At 60.8% G+C, this 21011-nt stretch overlaps 2 protein-coding genes across 2 annotated transcripts; one reads left to right on the top strand and one right to left on the bottom strand.

The window, feature by feature from the left end:
• Positions 1–272: 272 nt before the first annotated feature.
• Positions 273–11026, bottom strand: USHBP1 (USH1 protein network component harmonin binding protein 1). Its single transcript, XM_067562315.1, has 15 exons — positions 11019–11026; positions 10053–10250; positions 8322–8437; positions 7630–7793; positions 6734–7018; positions 5718–5846; positions 4942–5090; positions 4201–4341; positions 3862–3962; positions 3484–3634; positions 3096–3363; positions 2325–2534; positions 1685–1776; positions 1141–1263; positions 273–447 (listed from the first exon to the last, which is right to left on the bottom strand). Exons 1-15 carry the CDS (start codon positions 11024–11026, stop codon positions 273–275), a joined length of 2310 nt encoding a protein of 769 aa, XP_067418416.1.
• Positions 11027–14345: 3319 nt separating this feature from the next.
• BABAM1 (BRISC and BRCA1 A complex member 1) lies at positions 14346–20948 on the top strand. The gene is made up of 9 exons (XM_067560039.1): positions 14346–14476; positions 15082–15409; positions 15668–15726; positions 16230–16350; positions 16791–16869; positions 17902–17926; positions 18590–18719; positions 19427–19513; positions 20019–20948. The coding sequence occupies exons 2-9, from the start codon at positions 15134–15136 to the stop codon at positions 20217–20219; spliced, it is 978 nt and encodes a 325-aa protein (XP_067416140.1). The 5' UTR covers positions 14346–14476; positions 15082–15133; the 3' UTR covers positions 20220–20948.
• Positions 20949–21011: the final 63 nt, after the last annotated feature.

Raw genomic sequence — 21011 nt, forward strand, 5'->3', positions numbered from 1 at the left:
GGGCAGGAGAAGCCCAGGGCGGGGATAGCAGGGGGCTGTGGGTCGGGACTGAGGGGCACCAACAGAGCCATGGGCCGGGAGGAGCCCAGGGTGGGGATAGCAGGGGGCTGTGGGTCAGGCTTTCAGAGCAATAAACCACAACCAGAAGAGCCCCTGCTCCCAACTCCCCACGATTAGGGTGACCCCCAGAGCCAGAGGAGAGGCCCCGCTCAGCCAGCCGGGCACTGCCCGCGGGTCTCCCCCTGCGCCCCTCTCCCCACCGCCGCCCTGCCCTAGATGCAGGTCTCGCTGCCAGCCGCACGCTGCTCTTCCAGCCTTCGCACGGCCCGCGTGAGCGAGCGCAGCTGCTCCCCGTGCCACTCGCCCATCGCGCCCATCTGGGCCTCCAGCCGCCGCAGCTGAGCCTCCTGCTTCCGCCGGGCGTTCCTGGAGGCCAGCACCAGAGCGCTGCGGGGACAGGCGGGGTCAGGAGCAGGGCCTTGGTTCATGGGAGGGGGCAGGAGAGCGAAGCTGCTCTGGGGTCAGCTGTGGGGGAGGGCCCTGGGGGGTGCAGAGTGCAGGGTTTGGGATGGGCTCAGAGACGCCTCCTGGTGCTTAGCTAAAGGGCCGCGAAACCCCTCCGCTGGGCGCGCTTTGACGGGGACAATCTCTCCCAAACAGCCTGCTGCAGACACAGCTGGCCAGGACCTAGCCGGGGGCTGGCAGACAAACTCGTGGCCCTGGCTTCTACCCCCAGCCCTGGGAGGGGAGTGGGGCCTGGTGGTTAGAGCACGCCAGGGGGAGGGCTGGGAGCCAGGACTCCTGGGTTCTCTCCCCCGTTCTTTTGCAGATGCCTGCGGGTGAGTCACGGCCCAGTGCCGTTCCCACAGAGATCCAGCCTCTGCCCGTAGCTTTACCAAGCGCTTGGAGCCGTTGCATTGAGGGGCACCGGGGGGCTGCCCTTGAGTCTTTCCCCGCAGGGCGCGTTGCCCCGACTGCCACCCACAAGCAAGGGACAAAGAGCTCCCGGGCCGGGCGGCCGCCCCAGGAGATTTGCTGGAGGGAGCCTCGGGAGTCTGGCCTGGGGCCGGGCGGGGGGGGAGGGGGGCGGGGGCTCCCAGCAGGACCGGGGGGGTGAGAGGCGGAGTTCTCTGTCCCCACCTGTGAGCCTGGAAGAAGGTTCTGGTGACCCCGACGCACTGGGCCTGCTGTTCCCGGCTGGCCGCGCTGCGCTGCTCCAGGGACGCCGCCAGCTCCTGGGCTTGGCCCCTCAGCTCCCTGCTCCTGCCACGGAAACAGGGGCTTGACGGAGGATGGCACAGCTCCCGCGGAGAGGGGAGCCCCTCCTGAACCCCCCCCCCCCCCCGAGCCTGGATCTCCCTCTGCCCCCTCCCCTGAGACGGGATCCCCCCCACTCCAAAAGCATGGACCCTTTGCCTGCCCCCTCCCCAGCCACTGGCTGAGTCTCCAGACGTGGGACGCTGGGCTGCACCCCAGATTCTTCCTCTCTGTGTCCCCAGACGGGCAGGGGCCATGGGGCAAGGGAAAGGGGCCTGGCGCTGCTCATCCTCGACTCCTCCAACCAGCCTGCGGCCCCCGTGCAGTCACAGGCCTGGCCTGGGCTGGGAGGGGGTGGCGGGGACATAGGACACCAGCCGATGGGCCGGAGAGGGGCTCCCCCACGCAGGGAGGCTGGGGTCCTCACCGGGCCAACACCCCGACCAGATCCAGCATCATCCTCTCCCGATCCTGGGCAGCCGGGGGTCTGGCCGCTTCCGCCTCCTGTCTCCCGACGTCCTGGAGAAGGGCAAGAACATCCCTGAGCACAGCAGCGACTGCGGGGACGGGACGCAGGGCAGACGGGGCCGCGGGGGCGCCTTAAAACTCCAGCTCACAACCTCCACGTCCGCTGGGCTCAGACCCCGCCAGGGGTTCCCCCCACCCCCGGGACGGGCAGCCGGGTTCACAACGGCCTCTCGGTTCTTTCTTGGTTGTGACCCAGGCAGGGGTGCTGATTCCCACTCAGACCCCCCCGTGTGGGGGCCCGGCCCCCCTACCCTGTCCCCCGGGCAGGCCTGATTTCCCCCCCTCCCCCCGTGGGGCCATTTCCACTGGTGCACGACGGGTGTGAAATGCTGAAGTCAGGCTGCGTTTCTGGGGTCCACGGCTGCCACGCAGCAGAGAACCAGGCCCCAGGGAGTTTCCTTTTTGTTCCTGCATTTCCCTGAGCCCCGTTGCCTCCAGAGACCACCCCTCTTCCCCAGGGCCCACCCAGGAGGGGGAGAGGGGTGGGGCTGCTGGCGGGGACCCTCTGCCCTGCTGTGTTTGCCTGGCCCCTTCCTTACCCCGAGGCAGCTGCTGCAGCTGGTGCTGTCTCCGCTGCTGCTCCCGGAGCTGGGGCACCGTCCCCGCCGCTCGTCCAGTTCCCCTTGCAGGTGCTGGATGAGCAGCAGGAGGGCGGCCGCCTGCGCCCGGTGCGTGAAGGTGCAGAGCTCCAGGCCTCGCGTCTCCTTCTCCGCCAGGTGCAGCCGGACCTTCAGATCTGCCATTGACTCCTGGGACCAGAGGGAGGCGCCGTCACAGAGGCGGTGGCGCGTGGCCGGCCCTGGGCCATAGGCCAGCAGCTCTGGCTCACCAGGCCTGGCCCCTCCGGCCCGAGCTAAACGCAGGATCCCCAGTAGCTGAAGCAAATCTCCCGCCTTGCGTCCCTCTGTAGGGGCAGCCACAAGAGGGTCCCGTGCGCCACGTGGTTCGCTCCTCCAGCCCCTCACCCAGCCCCTGGGCTCCCGTTACGTCTGCCTCAGCGGTTACCCTCTTACTAGTATTTCACAAACGTTAACCATGCCTCACAGCCCTCCAGTTCCCTGAGTTACAGCCAGGGAAACTGAGGCACAGAGGGGGGACGTGAATTGTGGCAGAGCCAGGAATAGAAGCCAGGAGTCGTGGCAACTCCCCCCTCCCCGCCCATTCTAGCCATTGAACTCCCCCTTCCCTCCCTGCACTCCTGACACTAGACCCCACTCCCCTCCCAGAGCCAGGAACAGACTCCCGGAGTCCTGGCTCCCTGCCCTGCACTCAGGCCACTAGGCCTGGCCGCCTCCTTGCCCTGTGCCTACCCTGGTGGCCCCTAAGTCATGCAGCAGCTGCGGCTTCTCCCTCTTTGGCCGTGGCGTCTCCCCGGGCAGGTCCCCGACCACAAGCCTGACAGCCTCCTCCACCTTGGCCTTGATGGCGTCGTTGCTCCGGGTCACGACACCGGCAGAACCAGGCGCCGCCCCGCAGCCCGGCTCCCGCAGGGAGACCTCCACGGAGGCCTGCTCCGCCCGCAGCCGCCGGATGTACTCGCGCAGGATCCGCTCCTCCGCCCCGCCACGGCTGGGGGCGCTGCTGGGACAGAGAGCAGGCTGGGAGAAGGGCGAGGAAGGGCCATACAGCCCCGGGGGGCTTGGAACTGGTTTAGGGGCTCAGGGTCCCTCAACACCCTTCCCGTAGGAGCTCTGCTACCTCTGCCGTCCACGGATCCCGGAGGCCCCGTCCTGCCCCGTCCCAGCCTCCTCGCCCTCGGGTTCCGCTCTCCCCAGGAGCCTCCTGGCCTCTTCCAGCACGGCCCCCGTCCTGCCGCTGGGGCTGCTGGGGGCACACGCCCCCGGCTCTCCTAGAGCAGGGAACAACGTGCACGTTGGCGCGTCCTCTGCAGACAGGCCCCACTCCTCGCCAGGACGGAGCCTGGGGCAGAGCCAGCCACGTGGCAGCCGCTTCCCCCTCGCCTCCAGGGGCGCCATGGAGCAATGGGCTCCCCCTGCCCACCCCAGAGCTGGCAGCCCCACGGCCACGGGCATCTGGTGGCTGCGGGGCAGGCGGGGACTGGCTGCGAGGACTCACCTTTGTCCAGGGTGTCTCCGTCCTTGGCTGGCTCCAGCCGGGGACCGAACTTCACCCCGGCCAGGGGCAGCAGCACCTCGTAGGCCTCCACACGGCACTCGCTGCCGGGCCAGGACAGAGAGCGGCCTGAGCGCTGGCCTGACCCCCCCCCAACCCGTCCCACCCCATCCCAAGCCCCCCAGCCCCTCCCACCCCATCCCGACTCCTCCAACCCCCCATGCCCCTGCCTCTCACACCCAGTCCATTCCCTCTCCCAACCCCTCTCCAGGCTTCTCTCCCCCGTGGGACACATCCCGGAGCAGGTCTCGGCCCGAACGGCCGCAGGGGCCCCGGCCTCACCTGTACTGTGCAGCCAGGCGCAGGGCCGTGCTGTTGGACTCGTGCTGCCCCAGCTGCATGCTGAGCCATTCCGAGTGGCCCTTACACTCCCGCAGCGTCCCCGAGAGCAGCTGGTTCAGGCCTCGGAGCCTCTCGATGCACCTGGGGCAGAAGGGGCTGCGCTTAGCATCCAGCCGTGACCCACGCGGAGGGGATGGGGCAGGAGGGGGTAGGGCTGGCACCCGGGGGAGCCCAGGGGAGACCTGCTCTAGACCCTGCCCCGAGCAATGCCCAGACAAATACACAGTCCCGAGCTCCACACATCCTCCCACGGGGGCCCTGCTTGCCCCGCTACCCATCCGTGGGGCTCTGGAACCAGCCCCGAGACACGCTGCTTTCTGGGCAGGCAGCCCTGCCCCACCCAGAGCTTCAGTCCAGGACTCCCTCTCCACGTGCTAGATCCTGGGGCCATCGTGACATTACATTGCCGCCGTCCTCGGGTGCTTGCCCATCCTAGCTTTGAGGACGAGAGGCTGAGGCTGTGTTGTCTAGTGCTTAACGCAGGGGACTGGGAGTCCGGACGCCTGGGTTCTATGGCTAGCTCTGACACAGACGTCCTGCGTGACCTTGGGCAAATCACTTCCCCTTGCTGTGCCTCGGTTTCCCGGTCTGTGCCCCCCATGAGGCTGCCCTGGCCAGTGTGTAAAAGGACTCGGCGACCCCTAGCTAAAGGGCCACGCGCGGCTATCGTTCTGTCCTCACCCTCTCAGCTGCTGCATCCGAGCCTCCGCCTCCTGGCCGGCGCTCTGCGATGCCACAGGCCGGTGCTGGGGGAAAAGGCGGCAGAGGTGCTGGGTGCCGGAGCAGCTCTGAAAGCACCGGATCAGGCTCTGAGCCACGGCAACCGGGTCCTGCAGAGGGCGGGGGCGACAAACGAAGGAAGGCGTCTGTGACAGGTGAAGGCAGCGGGTGGATGTTAAATACGCCCGGCGGGCGGGGTCAGGGGCACGAGGGGGCTAGTAGAAATGCCACCCAGGCTGGGCCCTTAACAATAGCTGCTGTCAATCCACGGCCACGTGCGTCCAATCTCCACGGCCATCAGTGGAACCTGGACCCAGCCCTTGCCCCGTTGAATAAACCCCTCGGCTGAGACTGGCAGGCTGTGGTGGTGGCTCTGACCTGGTCCCCCTCCCGCAGCCCGCGTGTCACACCCCCGGCCGAGTGGGCGCGTTCCTCCGTCAGCTCCTGGCCCGTGCACCCAGGGCCCTGCAGTCAGCGGCGCAGCCTCTCCTTTGACCGCTGTGGGCTTCGGACCAGACCCGCAGCTGGCTGGCAACGGCTCATCCCCGTCGACGGATCCTTCCCGGATCTGAACTCAGCAGCCACGTGACCCAGCGGCAAGGGGAGCTGCGGCCCAGCTGGCATCGTAATTCCCCCCCCCCCCCCGCCACTCAGGACCCTCCCCATGAGCAGGACCCAGTGGGATGGGGTGGAGAAGAGGCACTGGGACCCAGGCCAGCCCCTGGCGCCGCACTCACCTGGAATGCCCAGGCCTCCCCTTCCCCGCCGGGGCTGACGGACCCCCTGGCGCTGCTGGCAGAAGCTGAGGGGCTGCCGGGCTGAGATGGCTCCTCCGTCCTGAGCAGAGAGTCCTGCAGCTCCCTGACCTGGGCAGAGAGCAGCAGCTGTCACTAACGCCACGGCTGCTGCGTTGGCTCCGTGAGCCGTAGCAAGGGCTGACTCTGACAGCAGTGACCGGAGTCAATCTGGAGTGGCTCCATGGAAGAAAGTGGTGTGACTCTGGATTGCAGCAGCAGCAGCAGCACAGAGATCAGAGTGATTCTGGCCTCATTTTCACTGCCGGGGAAGTGTGATCCCCCCAGGAAATTAACAAGCTGAACCCAAACAGATCCCAAACCCTGGGAAACTGAGGTCCCCACCTTCCAGCATGGATACTGGGAAATCCCTCCCTCCTTCACTGACCCAGCACCCAGCCACCTTCCTAGTGGACAGCTTAGCAGGCTGGGCAAACCCCTGCTTCCTGGGGCACCAAGAGTTCCATTCCCAGGGGGATGTCCCAGCCCTTTTGCCATCCACAGCAGGTAATGTGACTCTTCATTTTGCCAAGAGATGAGGAATCACAGATCCCCTTAAACGAAAGGTGTTTGTTGAACAAAATGGCTACAAACACACCAGCTTCCACATTGCTTGAGTTCTGGCTTGGTCTGCTTTGTTTACCAGGGAGCCACCCCACCCCGCATGGAACTCCACACAGCACTCAGAGACATCTAGTGGCCGAATAAAATACTGCAAGTAAAAAGATCACCCATGGGGCTGGGTGCTTGGGGTGGTCGGGTTGAGACCTTCCCAGATGAGGTCTGAGCTGCTCTGCATGGACAGGAAAGCATCCATTGCACTGAAGATCTGAAACCCCTGGCCAAAAGAGCCTTTTCCCGCAGGGAGCAGCGTTGCTGCCCTGCACCCCAGAGGTGGCTGCATGTCAGTGGCAGGGAGGGGCTTTGGGCAGGGGGGATATCGCCGCTGTGATGCGCACCTTTCTCTGCAGTTTGTCCCTTTCCTTACAGAAAGCTTGCAGGGTGACCTTGGACTTGCTCAGCTCCTCCTCCTTGCTGCCCAGCGCCGCCCGGAGAGCCGCGTTCCTCTCTGCATATGTAGCTATCTCTTTCTTGATCCAGCTCATCTCCTCCGCGGGGAGCCCCGGGCTGACCTCGCTTGTCTTCTCCCCCAGCGCCCTGGGTGCTGCCTTCCAGGCCCAGCTCCCGCCATCCTCCGGGGGTCCCGCAAAAATCCCCAGGCCTCGTTCTAGCTCTTCCAGGGTCTGGAAATGCAAACCCCCCACCCCGCCCGTCCCAGTCACCCACCGAAGCCACAGGCACTGCATCATGCCAGGAGCCCAGAGCTCTCCCGAAGCCTGGCTAAGGCATCTGTCACCTTGGCGTCTAGGCTTCATCGCAACACAACACCTCTGGTTCCAGGCAATTTAAACATACACCTTCCAGATCAGCAGACTGGCTGGCTCAGGGGGGTGGGCAATGGGGCGCTGGGCTTTTCCCCTCTAGGGGGCCCTGGCTCCCATCCAGCCCCAAATCAAGAGGCAGCCCTGATGGCTGCTTACTGGCCTCCATGGGGTTCGTGCAGGGGCGTCTCGCAGCTCTTCCACCTGCGACAGTATCACAGCTGGCGCTAGCTGCCCCGCCGTGGGCAGCCTCTGCAGAGCCGACTGACCAGGCCCCAGAGAACCTGCTGCCTCTCCCCCAGCGGGGTCCGTGCAGCTCCGAGCTGGGGCCCAGTGCCTGGGCAGGTTGAGGGGGGCTGCAGAGAAACTGCAAACCCAGCCTGTCCCAGCCGGGGGACGTTGAGAGCTCAGGGCAGGTGTTAGGAGGGGGGGGGGGAGGTCTGAGGAAAGTGGGGGGAGGGGGGCCTGCTCACCTCGGCCATCTGGGCCCACTCTTCCCCTGCCCTGCTGGTGCTGCCCGCACCCGTCTGCCCCCCAGCGCCGCTGAGCAGCCAAGCACAGCTCCGCCGGGAGAACACCGCGCTCTCCAGAGAGGCCACGACCCGCTGCAGATCTCGGAAGACGTCGGCACTGCCGCCTAGTGGGGGGGAGACGGGGACGAGTCGGGGGGAGGCCTGGTGGGGCTCGTGCCCCTTCCGGCCTCGGGGCTCTGGGCTCACGTCCCAGAGGGGTTCCGTAAGAGGGACAGACAGGCACCGATCACCGGTGTGGATTTAGCAGCAGGCCCACCACCAGAGCGTGGGGCAGGAAGAAAGGGGCCCCATGGATCTGAACCCCCAGGAAGTGGCAAGCAGGCTTTGCCCCCTACCGTCATTGCACTGACCCAGGTGGGTCGGGGCAATGCAGCAGCGTCACGAGAGGATGAACGGGGGGGAGTGACCCTGGCTGGGGGTGGCGTCCATAAACGACAAACAGCCTGCAATTTCTGGGACCCCGGATCTATCAGGAATCTGAGGAGGGGGAAAGTGACTTGCCCTGGGTCTCCCAGCAGGCCAGTGGCAGAGGCAGGAATAGAACCCAGAAGACCTGGGTCTACCCACTAGACCTCACTGCCTCCAAAAGGCGTTGGCTAGCTTGGAGCAGAATATAATGAACTCCGCTTTACCTTCCTCCCTGCCTCCCACGGGGAACGGCTGGATGGCCAAGCTCCAGGGCCTCTGCCCACACCTGGGAAGGCTGGCGGTGTAGTCGGAGCACTGGTCTGAATACTCATCTTCCTCGCTGCAAGAAATCAAAGCCAGAGGAGGCCTGGGGGGAGTTCCAGGTGAGTGTCTAGCCACCTGAAACCAGCCCTTTAAGACACCAGTATTTTGCTGCCACATAAATATTATGCCAGTGAGCACCAGTGAGATCAAGTGAGCAGATGGATTAACAACCCCTGTGCTCCCAGAGCACCGACAGTGCAGCCTTGCAAATCCCCATTGGGTTTTTGTTTTGTTTTTGCTTTGGGGGGGCTTTTTTTGAAGGGCAAATAAAACATCAGGAGTTTTTTCATCATCATGGGGCAGGAGGACAAGGAAATTGTGGCTCGGAGCCCATAAATATTCGTGACAATTGGGCAGGCCTGATGGAAAGGGGGGAGGGGAGTTTAGAAAGTTCCTGTCTTTTTTCCCCAGGGCAGCAGGAAAAGAAGAAGAAAGCAAAGCCACTCCTGTGCGGTGAAGACAGGCAGGGCAGACCACAGCAGCCAGCCCACTGCCTTGAAAAGAGGCCGTGTCCTCAGCTAAATAATCAGGAGCACAGACACCATGGTGACGGGCAGCGTCTAAGACCCAGGCTAGAACAGAATACAGCAGGTGACAACTTCATTTTAAACAGCGTCTTTGCTACCAGCTGTGTCCAGAAATGCTTCACAGCGCAGCAAAGGGAGCGAGAAACTGAGTCACCAGCGAAGGGGAGGGCGGGGGGTTCGGATGCGAATGAGCTGTGGGGGAATGGCGAGGCTGTGCCCCACGGCAGAGGAGAAGGCTCACGCCCCGGCGTGGAGAGACAGAAGAGCGCTGTTGCCACGGGGGAGAAGGGGAGCTGAGAGAGAGGCCAGGTCCCTGGCAGGGGCTGGAGGGTAATTTTGAACTGGCCCTGGAAGGAACGGAGTGGGGAGGGGTTGAATACGGAGTGGAAGTGGGCGCAGGAGAAGGGGGAGGCGGGACTCTGGGGGGCTGGGCTGTAAGGAGGCCACGGGAAATGCCATCGGCAGGTGAGGGGAGGCAATGGGCTGGGTGAGGATTCCCAGGCAATCAACCCAAAGCCCCATGCTGCTGTATCGACCCCAGTCCTGTGCCACCAACGGCAACTGGGCCCAGAACCACCCACAGCGCAGCTCAGGCCTTTCCCACCTGCCCTGGCGATGGGCCGGGCCCAAGCATCATTTTTTCGGGCCCAGCACAAACGTGTAACACGGGCCCCCTCCCCCCCACATCCCACAATCCCTCGTCCCACACTTGCAATCTCATGAGCCATGACAAATGTTTTCTTCATGGTAATGGGGGTTGCAGCCTGGGCCGGGCCCCCCAGGGCCTCCGGGCCCCGGTAGAGTGTACCCTTCCCCCCCCCATGTGGGGGCCCTGGAGATGGGCTCCATTAGCCGGTAGCAGTAGCAGGCTGTTATCCTCTGTGGGGAGCAGCCACTCGAGGGGGACGTAACACACACTTAGCCAGTGAGTTACAGTCTCTGCACACCCTGTCCTGCCAAGGGGCGGCTGTGCCCCTCCGATACACACACAGTGCCTGTCCCCACCCGGCATTGCTGCTCCATGCCTTAGCACCCAGAGGCAGTGCCCCCCGGCAGGGGCTATGGGCAGGGCTGCTCGGGGAGTGTGACAAGCAGGGCAGGTACCTGGTTCTCCTCTGCTGCAGCCGTTCGGCCTTGCCGTGGAGCTGGGCGACAGTCACCAGCAGCGTGGTGATGCGCTCCTCATAGCGCAGGATTGCCAGCTCATCCGCCGCTGCTCCGTCGGCCTCCTCCACCCCCTCGGCGACCGAGTCCAGCTCGCCCTGCAGTGGGTCCCAGGAGAACCCTCCATGTCTCAGGCACCTTCCATGCCAAAGGACCTGAGAGCCCTGGACTGGCCACGGCCCCGATTCCCCGCCTCCCGTCGCTGACCCCAGAGCCGAGCGCTACCGTTCGGATTCAGAAGCGTTTCCCAGGCACTCTGCACTGCCGACGACAGCACAAGGGGCAGGGCCACCGAGAATCGGGCCAGGAGGGTGCCCCACCCACCGGTGAATTGCAACAGCAGCCACCTCTGGGGTGGAACGCATCAGCCGGTCTGAACTACCCGCACGACCCAGCAATTTCTAGGCCAGGAAGCAACAAGTTTGGTGGCCAGAGGAAAGCGCAGAAGGGTTTCTGAGAGACAGAAGACCCCCGTCATGCAAACGTCACGAACCAGCCTCCCCGTAATCTAAACCCTGGCTTAAAAATCATGAGATTGTAAAAGTGAAACATCTGGGGCGTTCTAGTCCCTGTCGCGGTTGGGAACCTTTAGGGGTCATATTTTCATGCTTTTCTCCACAGCCAGGAGGGCTGGAATCTGAGGGTTTGTTTTTTAAAAAACAAATGGATGCTGAGATTCTCCCATAATCACCTGACTCCAGCAGCTGGGGCTTTAAGAGAAAAAAACCCAGCAAAGATCAGGAGAGCTGGCAGTGCCCTGTGCTGGAATACGGCCAGGACACTTGGGGATGGGGGTTAACCCCCTGACCCTGCCGAGAGCGGTGTGGGATCTTTAAGGACCACACCGGCTCTGGATGCCAGTTCCACACTTCAGCACCTCCACTGCACAACCCCCACCCTTCATACCGGGTCATCGTTTGGATCGTCAGCACCGCTCACTGCTGCCCCTTGGGCTTTGTTGGGAGGTCTCCCGGCCCACCCCTGGGTAAGCCCACCCCTGCTTCATCCACAAGGCTGGCCAGTCTCTGCAGCAGGCCCCCTAACCAGCCTGCCTTTGGAAGCTGTATCGGGGAGATGCCACATAGGGGGTGAAATCTCCTCTGGGCAGGAGGCCCAGGCTGCGACCTCAGCAGCACGTCAGTCCCGTGAGAGGGACAAGCAGCTCCTGGTTACTCTCTGTCCCTCTGGGGCTGGTGCTATTCCCCAGGCAGGGCCCATCACCCCACGCTCACCTGCAGCCTCCCGCCTGCGCCCCCCTGTGGGCTGAGAGGGGGCAGGGAAGCCTTCCGTGGGTCGTTAGCCAGCGGATTCGTTAGCATCTCAGCCAGCGCAGGAGCCAGGAAAGGCTGGAGTGGCTTCCTGTTTTCGGTGGGAACAATGTCCCCCGTCCCCCACCCCCAGCAGCAGGAGCGACGTCAGCCCAGGGCTAACACAGGGCTGCCCAGCGTGAGCCAGCGCCCCCCCAGCACTGCACACCTGGTGTGGAGCTGCCTGGAGGCACGCAGCTCACGCGAGGGCCCTTTCCCCGGGGCCATACAGGGCTCTTATGGCCGGCGGGATCCAGCCCCATGAGGGGAGGGCTTCTGGAGCCGCATGACCCGTGCGGCGCAGAACTCCTTCTGCAACCCCACGCGTGAATGGCTTGTGGGGCGCGTGTGGATCTGCCAGCCATTCCCCCCTTCCTGAGCAGCAGAGGGGGAGAATATGCAGGCCCACGGCTGCAGTGGCAGCCCGGATTCCCGCCCCCTGCAGAATCCCCCTGCAGGAGCCAGGACAGGGGACATACAGGGCCATAGCAGAGAGAGAAAAGATGCGTCAGACTGTCTAATCCATCCCCGTGGCAAGGCAGGGTGGAGTCCAAGGCGGCGCAGCGAGATAGAGAGCTCTGGCCATGGCTGAATTGCCTGCAATGCCCTGGCACTGTGGATGCCACAGCAGGTGCCTGGCTGCTCCCACCATAGGGGATGGGTCAGGCTGGGAGAGCGAGACGGGCCCGGGGTGCCTCGTCCTTCCCAGCTGCAGAGTAAAGTACAGTGAGTCTAAACCCTGGCTCCTCCCCGGAGATGCCTCTCTCATGGCGGGAGGCTGAGGTGCACCCCGCAAGAGCAACTGCAAAGCAAAAACAGACCCATAAGCCCCGCTGCCCTGCAACACAAGGCTCCCTTGTCCAGACACCCCAGGGGGAAGCCACTTGCCTTCTCCATCCCTGTTCCTTTCCCCCTCTCTCCTTCTGCATGAGACGAGCCACATCTGAGGACCAGATCCCGGGGGCGGGAGGTGACAGTCACGGGAAGTAGCAGGGTCCTATCGCTGTCGTGGGAAAAGCCATGGGAGAAAATCAGACATTAAGAAGCCCCTTCTCAGCAACTTCTCTTCCAGGATCTCCAAGACCCCTGGCCTGGCAGCACCGCCACCGATCTCAGGGCGAGGAGAACATGGCTCTGCCAGGATCTAAGCGTCGTCTGTGCTGCTTCCCAGCATGGGCCTTTCCCATTTCCAGATCCTGTGTATGTTTCCTCTCCCTTGTGGAACTTGGCTGCAGGCGCTGCCTCCGGCTCTGTTGCCCTTTAACTCTTGAGCTTCCCGTAGACACGGAAACCAGAGCGGATTCCGTCCTGCTCTTTGCCTGATACGTCGGAACGAAACTTGAGCCCCACTGAGGAAAGCGTTCGAGAGGTCCTGCATGTTGGAAGACAGCCGAAGATTGGACTGGGGATAGCTATAACGGGGCCTGGATTGTTTGTGGCCATCAAGATACTTGGAGACTTCCTCCTGTGCTGATATACGGATGCAGCCTGCATCAGCCTCGAACTCACCAGGATCATCAGCTTCCCCTCCAGATGCGCTGCCCTGACTCTGGACTGCACCAGCAGATTGCCCGCTGGTTAGGGCATGAGCTGGAGACTTGGGCTCCTTTCCCAACTCTGCTGCAGACTCCACGTATGACCTTGGGCAAGTCCCTGTGTCTGTCGGTGCCTCACTTCCCCATCTGTAAAATGGGGGTGACAGCGCGGCCCTGCCTCACCGGGGTTGTGAGGAGCCATATGCTGAAGGGTGTGCGGTGTGCAGATACTGCAGTCATGGGGGCCAGATAAGCATCTAGATGGAGGGTTGGGTCTGTCACACCTGAGACCTCTTCCAGTGGCGCACTACGGGGCCTGGGATAGATGCAGCCTACCCTGCCTGAAGGAGTTTCTCCGTCGGGGTAGGAACACCGTCTTCCTGGGCAATGGTAGCCACGGTTGACACAGCTGTGTCTACACTGGAGTAGTGCTGTATGAGCTTTAGGCCAGGTCTGCACTAAAAGGTTAGGCCGACCCAGCTCCGTCACTCAGGGCTGTGAAAAATCCACACGTCCTGAGAGACATAGCTAAGCCGACCTAACCCCCTGCATAGCCTCCCGTGGACCTAGTTACTGCCCCTGCCGTGGCTGGAGCGAGTGTCTACACGGAGGTGCTGCCCCAGCAGCGTTTCTAGTGCAGACACACATAGCTTGAGGCCTTGTCTACACTAGATTTATGCCAGCAAAACTTTTCTCACTCAGTGTTTGTTTTTTTCACAGCACAAGCAACAAATTTCGCCGGCATGAGCGCCTGTGCGGACAGCGCTGTCGGCGGGGGCTCTCCCCCCAACATAACCACGGGCGCTCATGTAGGTGGTTTTGTTATGTTGCCGGGAGAGCTCTCTCCCAGCGACATAACGCAGCTACACAAGCGCTCTTACAGCAGCGCAGCTGTACCGATGCCGCTGTGCCGCCGTGAGTTTTAAGTGTAGACTCGCCCTGAGATATGACACAATCAGGGCAGGCGCCTGCCTGGGAGAAGCCTAGAGCACCAGCTGCTCTGCAATTGCATAGTATGCACGTTATTATTTGTGCCTTGCCACAGCACCTAGGAGTCCCAGTCATGGCTCCGGCCCCCCTTGCGCTAGGGGCTGTACAAACACAGAGCAAAAATTCCCTGGGCCCAAAGGGTATTGACCACAAGCTGAAATGTATGTAGCTTAGTAGACAAATGAGCTGATGAAATAATTTGCATGAAATAGCACCCCTGGAGCTGTGCCGAACTTGGGAGCGGGGCTGATGGGGAGTTGTGGGCACCGAAGATTATGGGCTCTATGCAAATGTTTAGATAATAAACGCCAGAGATATGCACAGAGATATGCAAATTCCGACAGGTCAGCGCAGGGGCGGGGGCGGTGCTTGGCGAGCACGAGGCTGGACGGAGGCGGCGGGCCGGGAGGGACGCCCGAGAAACTACATCTCCCAGCAGCCCTAGCGGCGCCCAGCCCACTTCCGGGTTGCGAGTTGCGGCTGGGCTGCCCGTGCCCGTGTCCGTGTCCTGGGGGGAGAGACTCGGGCTGGGGTGAGCAGCGCTGCCGCGATGGGCGTGGCAGTGGGGCGAGGGGGAGCGATGGGGGGCCCGAGATGGGGAGCTGGGGGGCAGTGGGAGCAATGGGGGGCCCGAGATGGGGGGCTGGGAGGGCAGTGGGGCGAGGGGGAGTGACGGGGGGCCCGAGATGGGGGGCTGGGGGAGCAGTGGTAGCAAGGGGGGCCTGGGGGGCAGTGGGGCGAGGGGGAGTGATGGGGGGGACCAGGCGGGGGGGGGGGGGCATGGGGTGATTCTCAGGGGTACCTGGGCTGGTGGCAGGGCCCCCAGGGTGGCCAGGCTGGGCACGGAGGGGCTGTGCGGAGGGGGCTGCCCAGGCTGGGGGAGGGGGACGATGGGGTGTCTGGGTCCAGGCGGGGTGATGGAGATGGGTGGGGGAGGGGCTGCGCTGGCTGACTCGGGGTGCTGGGGGCACCTGCCCAAAGGGCCAGGTCTCGGAGCCCTCCCAGCACCAAGCCAAAGGGCTGGGAGGTGAGAAAGGCCCGTCTGGCCCCATCTAGCCCACTCCTGCCAGGCAGGTAGATGGGGTTGTCTGTGCAGCGCCCTGCACCGAGCCCCTTGTCTCCCTGTGCCTGAACCAGGGAGCCCTTCACCGTGTCCAAGCTGGAGTCGCCTGTGGAGCGCAGCTCCCTGATGGACACCTCAGAGCCCGGCAGCGCCGCCGAGGAGGAGGAGGAGAAGGTGACGGAGCAGAGGCCCAGGACTCGCTCCAACCCTGAGGGGGCCGAGGACCGAGCCCTGAGCGCGCAGGCCAGCGTGGGGAACCGCAGCGAGGGGGAGGGAGAGGCGGCCAGTGCGGATGACAGCCCGCAGAGCACTGCCGCGCCCAACGGCAAAGACTGGCAGATGCCGGTGCAGCCCACGGAGTTCCAGGTCAAGACGCCCAGGGTGAACTGCCCTGAGAAAGTGGTGAGTGCCCGTGTCTTCTCCTCGCACGCCTTCCTTTGGGTGGATCTCCTGCATTCTCCGCCACGGCCCGGCTGCTGGGAGGGAGCGAGCATCCCAGGTCGCTGAGCTGAATGGACCTGATTTAACCCTGCACCCTTCTGTTGGCCGTGCCGCTTGGTAGGGCACTGGGGGCTAGTGGTCAGTGTAAAGCCAAAGGTCCTGGTGTGGTGGGCTCATGAATGATCTGAGATGCTAATGCTGCTGTTTTCTTTAATGCAGATCATCTGCTTGGACCTCTCGGAGGAAATGTCTCTGCCTAAACTAGAATCCTTTAATGGGTGAGCAGCTGCTCTCTCTCCGTCAGTGTTTGGTGAATGCATCTAGCGGAGACCCAGACACTGTCCTGGGAGCCAGGAGATCTGGGAGACTTGGCCACGGACTCCCTGTGTGGCCCTGGGCAAATTGCTTCCCTTCCCTGTGCCTCGGTTTCTCCGCTTGTGAAATGAGGTTAATGATACTGACCCTCCTCTTGTAACGTACTTGGAAGTCTGTGGATGACAAGGCCTCATGGGGATGGTGAGGAAAGGCTTGAATGATGGCGGGGCCCGGGGGTCAGGCCAGGGTTCAAAGCATCAGGCAGTGCAGCCTGGGAAATAAGGAGGGAGTGACTAAAGGGGGGCAGATAAGTGAGCCAGAGGGACGAGGCCCAGTTCAGATGAGCCCTGTGGATCAGGAGGCTGGGCTCTCTCAACACCCCCTTAAGGATGTGATGGGGGAGATGGGGGCTGGGAAGGTGTTAGACAGTTTCTGACCTCGACGTGCTCTCTCGCTCGCTCTGTAGCTCAAAAACCAACGCCCTGAACATCTCCCAGAAGATGATCGAGATGTTTGTGAGGACGAAGCACAAGATCGACAAATGCCACGAGTTCGCCCTGGTGGTGGTGAACAATGACGCCACCTGGGTGAGTGAGACCCCCGCAGGGTCCCGAGGAGCAGCCAGGCTGCAGCTGCCCAAACATCCATCTAGTCTGGTTTTCTACTTCTGACGTTGGTGCTTGCACTAGCCCCATGCTACTAGTAAGGTCTTCCAGGAAAAACAGGAGATGAGCCCCAAGTTCCTTCCTTTTAGAAAAAGCAGAAAAAATTGAAAACAATGATCTCAAAAAACTCTGGCAGGCCTGAAAACCAGAAAATACATGGGAGCAAGCCTTGGTCATCTGTTTTCTAGGTCGCCATCAATGTTCTCTCTTACAACAAGACCTAGGGAACCCTTAGTGAGACTGGGGATCCCGTTGCGCTAGGCACTGCACGGATACATTTCTCCTCACACCACGGCGCTAGTGTGTGATTCCAGAGGGGGACTCTGTCACTTTCCTTTAACAGCCTCTGTCTTGTCTCTTAGCTCTCCGGTTTCACTTCTGACCCCAGAGAAGTCTGCAGCTGCCTGTATGATCTGGAAACCGTGGTCTGCAAGTCTTTCAGTATCCTTTGGTGAGGGAGAGGGGAATGGGGATTGGGATCTGTCCTGCAGGTAGATGGGACTGAGATCATTCTTGCTTTCCAATCCCATGGCCTTAGGATGCTGTTGACAGAGCGACATTCTCTGTCCAAACGGAGCTTGTGAACCCTGCAGCCTCTGAGCAACATTTTGATGTGTGCGTGCGGATTCTCCCCTTCTCAGGCCCCTGGATTTCCAGAAAGCTTGGAGCCCAACTCAAGCCAGGGTCCTGAGAGAGTGAATCTCATTCTGGGAACAAAGGACTGGGTTGTAACTGATTTATTTCATAAAGTGTGTGTATGATTTGGGGGGGATCCTTAAATATTTCTGTCATCTGCTGATTTGCCAGAAGATGGCAGCAGATCTCAATGTAAGCCCCGGCTCTCTGTACGGAACAGCGTGATCACAGACATCCTTCCTGGTGTGGTTACTCCGCTGAGTTCCACTGGCGTTTTCCTTGAGCAAGGGCCGCAGGAGTCAGTAGTGACACACCAGCCAGGAAGGACGGTGCAGGGCTTATGGCATGGTCCTGGGACACTGAAGACCTGGGTTCAGTTCTCTGCTCTGCCATAGACACATTGGCAGGTCACTTCCTCTCTCTCTGCCTCAATTCCCCACCTGTACAATGGAGATAATTGCCCTGTCCTGCCTTACAGGGACAATAAATACATGAAAGGTTCTGAGATACTCACTATGGTACCAGGGCACCTAGGATAGATGGAAAACAACATTTTATTGGGAACAATTTGTATGCCCTACCAAATACGCATGTATGTTCTACCCCTTCCCTGTACCCTCTGTCTGTCTCTAGAGTGTGACTGATCAGAAATGTATGATTGCTTAGCACTTATAGCTCTCAGAGGTCTCCCCCAGCTCAGGTCCTATGGTGCTAGGTGCTGTACAAACAGAGTAAGTGCCAGGCCAGTCCCCAATGAGCTCACAATCTAAAAATACAGAATAGCATCTGGAAAGGCTGCGTATGCATAAGGACCAGTCCTTATCTCCTGGACCCTAGATCTGGAAGGCCTCTTCAACCTCATGTAAGTTTGCTGCTCTGTAGAAGGTAGAGATTGCAAATGTTGCTTTTTATAGTTGCATTGCCCCTTGTGTCTGAGCGGTTTAGCCAATATCTGGGGCCGTGTAGGGTTGTTTCCATTAGGATGAGAAATCAGTTATATGAATCAGGTCTTGTTCTTGGTGCAACCCTGCTCATTAAATAAATAAATAAAGTCTTGTTTCCCTGAACACAGTAGCAACAAACAGCAACAGGCAGCTTCCTTGCTGAGAGATCCCCAAGTTTGCCACTCTTGGTCTCTGTGCCCAGGAAACTGTCTCTCAGGGCCATGCTCAGAACTCCTTTTGCTGAACTTCTCCAAAACACACAGGCTGCAGCTGATATCCTGGCTCCCGTACCTGCAAGCAGGGAAACATAGCCATGCAGCTTAGCTCTGATCAGTCACGTGGCCCCGCTGACCGCAGGGCTGGGTTGCTCTTTCTGTAGAACCTGAAAGCGGGTGGTTGGCACCCATCAGCTTTGACGAGGTCTGTGCTTGTCTTCGGAGCCAAGACCCACCTGCTGGCAGCCACAGGCACTTTCCAGCATAACCGTAGCTGTGCAGCTGCATCTGTGCTTATTTAGCAACCAGCCCTAGCCGCTTCACGCGGGTGTTTCTGAACCGCATGCTTTCTCTTTGATGGCACAGACAGCAGAAGATCGAGCTGCCGGTGACGGAAAACATCCAGACGATCCCACCTCCCTATGTGATCAGGACCATCCTGGTGTATAGCCGGCCGGCCTGCCAGCCTCAGTTCTCCATGACAGACCCGATGAAGGTAGGTGCTATTGATTGGGCTGTCCCTGATGCTGCACTCCGTGGTGCCCCAGCCAGAAAGCAGCGTTCTAGCGCTACCAGAACACTGTCCGGTGGTGGCCGGGCGTCAGAGGTGCTGAGCACCCACATTGGAATCAAGAACCTTTGTGAATCAGGCCATAAACCTCTGCTGTCCTCAGGATTGAATGGTACCTGCTGGGGCCTGACCCCAAAGCTGATTCTTCTCACATGCTTGCTATGGGGGGAGGTGGAAGGGCCTGGATGGCTCAGGCTAGATCATAGGGAGTAGTTCACATCCAGCCCAGGTCGGCAGCGAACAACAGATGTTGCCATGCGCTGGAATGCGTTTCAGCTCAGCTCAGTACCCAGCCGGCAGGCGACCATGGCACAGAAGCCACCGCTGCAGATAGCACCAATCGGCCACAGAACCAAGGCTTGAAGTGGGCCATGGAGACAAGCTTCGTCCTGAGAGGTGAAGAGGTGCCGTCAGGGGGGGGGGAGGCTGAGGGTGGGTGCACTGCCCCTTGCTATGCCCGAGGATCTCAAGGGCTGCATAGGTCAGGCTGGCACCGTTTAAACTTTCCCCCACAGCCATTTACCCTGGGATTCTGCCTCCTGGGAGCTGTCTTCCCAGCTTTGCCGTGGAGCCTGCTAATCAGACTACGGTGAGCAGGAACGTTTGGTTTTTTTTCTCTTCCTTCTCTACAGAAAATGCTGCAGTGCCCTTATTTCTTTTTTGATGTGGTTTATATCCACAATGGTGCCGAGGACAAAGAGGACGAGACGAGCTGGAAGGTGAGAGCCCTGTGGGATCTGTAGTATGACACACCTTCTCTTATCTGAACCCTTCCCCCTCCGGTAGACATCGCTTCAGGCACGGACGAGGCTCTGCCAGCCCTGTCTGTCCTGGGCTGCTCCTTGCACATCCTCAGCTGTTAAATCCCGTGGATTTTTCCCTCTCTGAATGGCATTTGACGGAGACGTTCTTTCAGTTGGTCCCTTTTGTGTGTTCCTTCAGCTGCCTGATGGCAGGGCTTGCCCTGGCAGACAGACTGGCTTCATTCTTAGCATGTGGCCCAGAGATTGCCATCTTCTTTTGCTGGAGAATGTTAGAGATAAAGTTTAGTTTAGGACATAGAGCCAGTATTTGGCACAGCGTGACTTGCTCATAGTCCCACAGTGGGTCAGTGTCAGAGCTGGGAATAAAATCTAGGTTTCCCGACCTCAGTGCTGCGCTTTAGCCAGCCCTTGTCTCACTCTCAATGCTTCACTGTAATTGAGCTGCTCTGTCCCATTCCAGGAGATGTACACTTTTTTCAGCAACCTGGACACCAAAGGCACCAATTACAAGTATGAAGTGTCTGTGACAGGCCCTGCCGTGGAGCTGCACAACTGCATGGCTAAGCTCCTGGCCCATCCCCTCCAGCGGCCCTTCCAGACCCACGCTTCCTACAGCCTGCTCGAGGAAGAAGAGCCAGCAGAAATCGAAGCCACCGTGTAATAAATGACCAAGTGCTCAGTTCTATCCACCAGTGTCACATAATTCAGGAGGCCCCTTCTCACTGCAAGGTGTCTTGCGCACTGGGTACTGGTGAGCTAAAAGTCTGGAAAGAGTTTTTTTAGTTTAACTGCCCGTAGAATAGCTGCCTGTCTCTGGCAGGCAGATCTCTAGGAAAACTGTGCAACACATGAACTCTTTGTGACGCTGCCTGTATGAATTGCCTTGAATATGTTGCTGTTGCCAGTGAAAAGGCTGGATCTTTGCATCACACGATAAAACTCATCACAATGGCTTTAACTGGCTGGATTGCTTTCTGTGCGTCCAAGGGTTTTGCTGGACAGATGTTTGATTATCGATAGTTGCAAGGAACATGCATTGGATTTTCCTCATTCCAGAGGTGCTTGCGGGGGCGGAGGCCCATGCTCCGGCTTCTCCCCCATGTTACCTCTGCAGCCCCCCACGGCTTCCTAAGGGCCGGGCCGGCCCAGTGAAAGGATGGTTTAAACAAAAACCCCAGAACGGGTGGTGGCTGGCGGGGTTTGCAAAGACCCAGCCTGCAGCCCCTGGAGGGGAAGGAAAGGTGGGAAGGAAACTTGCCATCGCAGGGTTGCTGTGAGCTGGGCTCACTTCAACCCAGGCTCCTCGCCTTGCATTAGACAAACCCGCCCACTGCTAGGCAAGCTGCCTGTCATGCCCCGCCCCCAAAACCCCCATCCCGCCCTCAGCCAATCACAGCTGCTGTCTCCTGGGCGCGAGTGCGGGCCTGGCCCTGTTTGGGTCGCAATGCAGCGC

The sequence above is a fragment of the Emydura macquarii genome, unplaced genomic scaffold (assembly GCF_026122565.2).
Source record: "Emydura macquarii macquarii isolate MOO-44397 ecotype Brisbane River unplaced genomic scaffold, CSIRO-AGI_Emac_v2 contig_306, whole genome shotgun sequence".
NCBI classification, from domain to species: domain Eukaryota; kingdom Metazoa; phylum Chordata; order Testudines; family Chelidae; genus Emydura; species Emydura macquarii.

Coding starts and splice junctions, on each gene's coding strand:
- USHBP1 (XM_067562315.1), bottom strand. Junction 7,019..7,629: donor AGTGGGCCCAGATGGCCGAG/GTGAGCAGGCCC, acceptor TTGCATTTCCAG/ACCCTGGAAGAGCTAGAACG. Junction 3,963..4,200: donor CGCCTGGCTGCACAGTACAG/GTGAGGCCGGGG, acceptor CTGGCCCGGCAG/CGAGTGCCGTGTGGAGGCCT.
- BABAM1 (XM_067560039.1), top strand. CDS start 15,134: ATGGACACCTCAGAGCCCGGCAGCGCCGCCGAGGAGGAGGAGGAGAAG. Junction 15,410..15,667: donor TGAACTGCCCTGAGAAAGTG/GTGAGTGCCCGT, acceptor TCTTTAATGCAG/ATCATCTGCTTGGACCTCTC. Junction 19,514..20,018: donor AGGACGAGACGAGCTGGAAG/GTGAGAGCCCTG, acceptor GTCCCATTCCAG/GAGATGTACACTTTTTTCAG.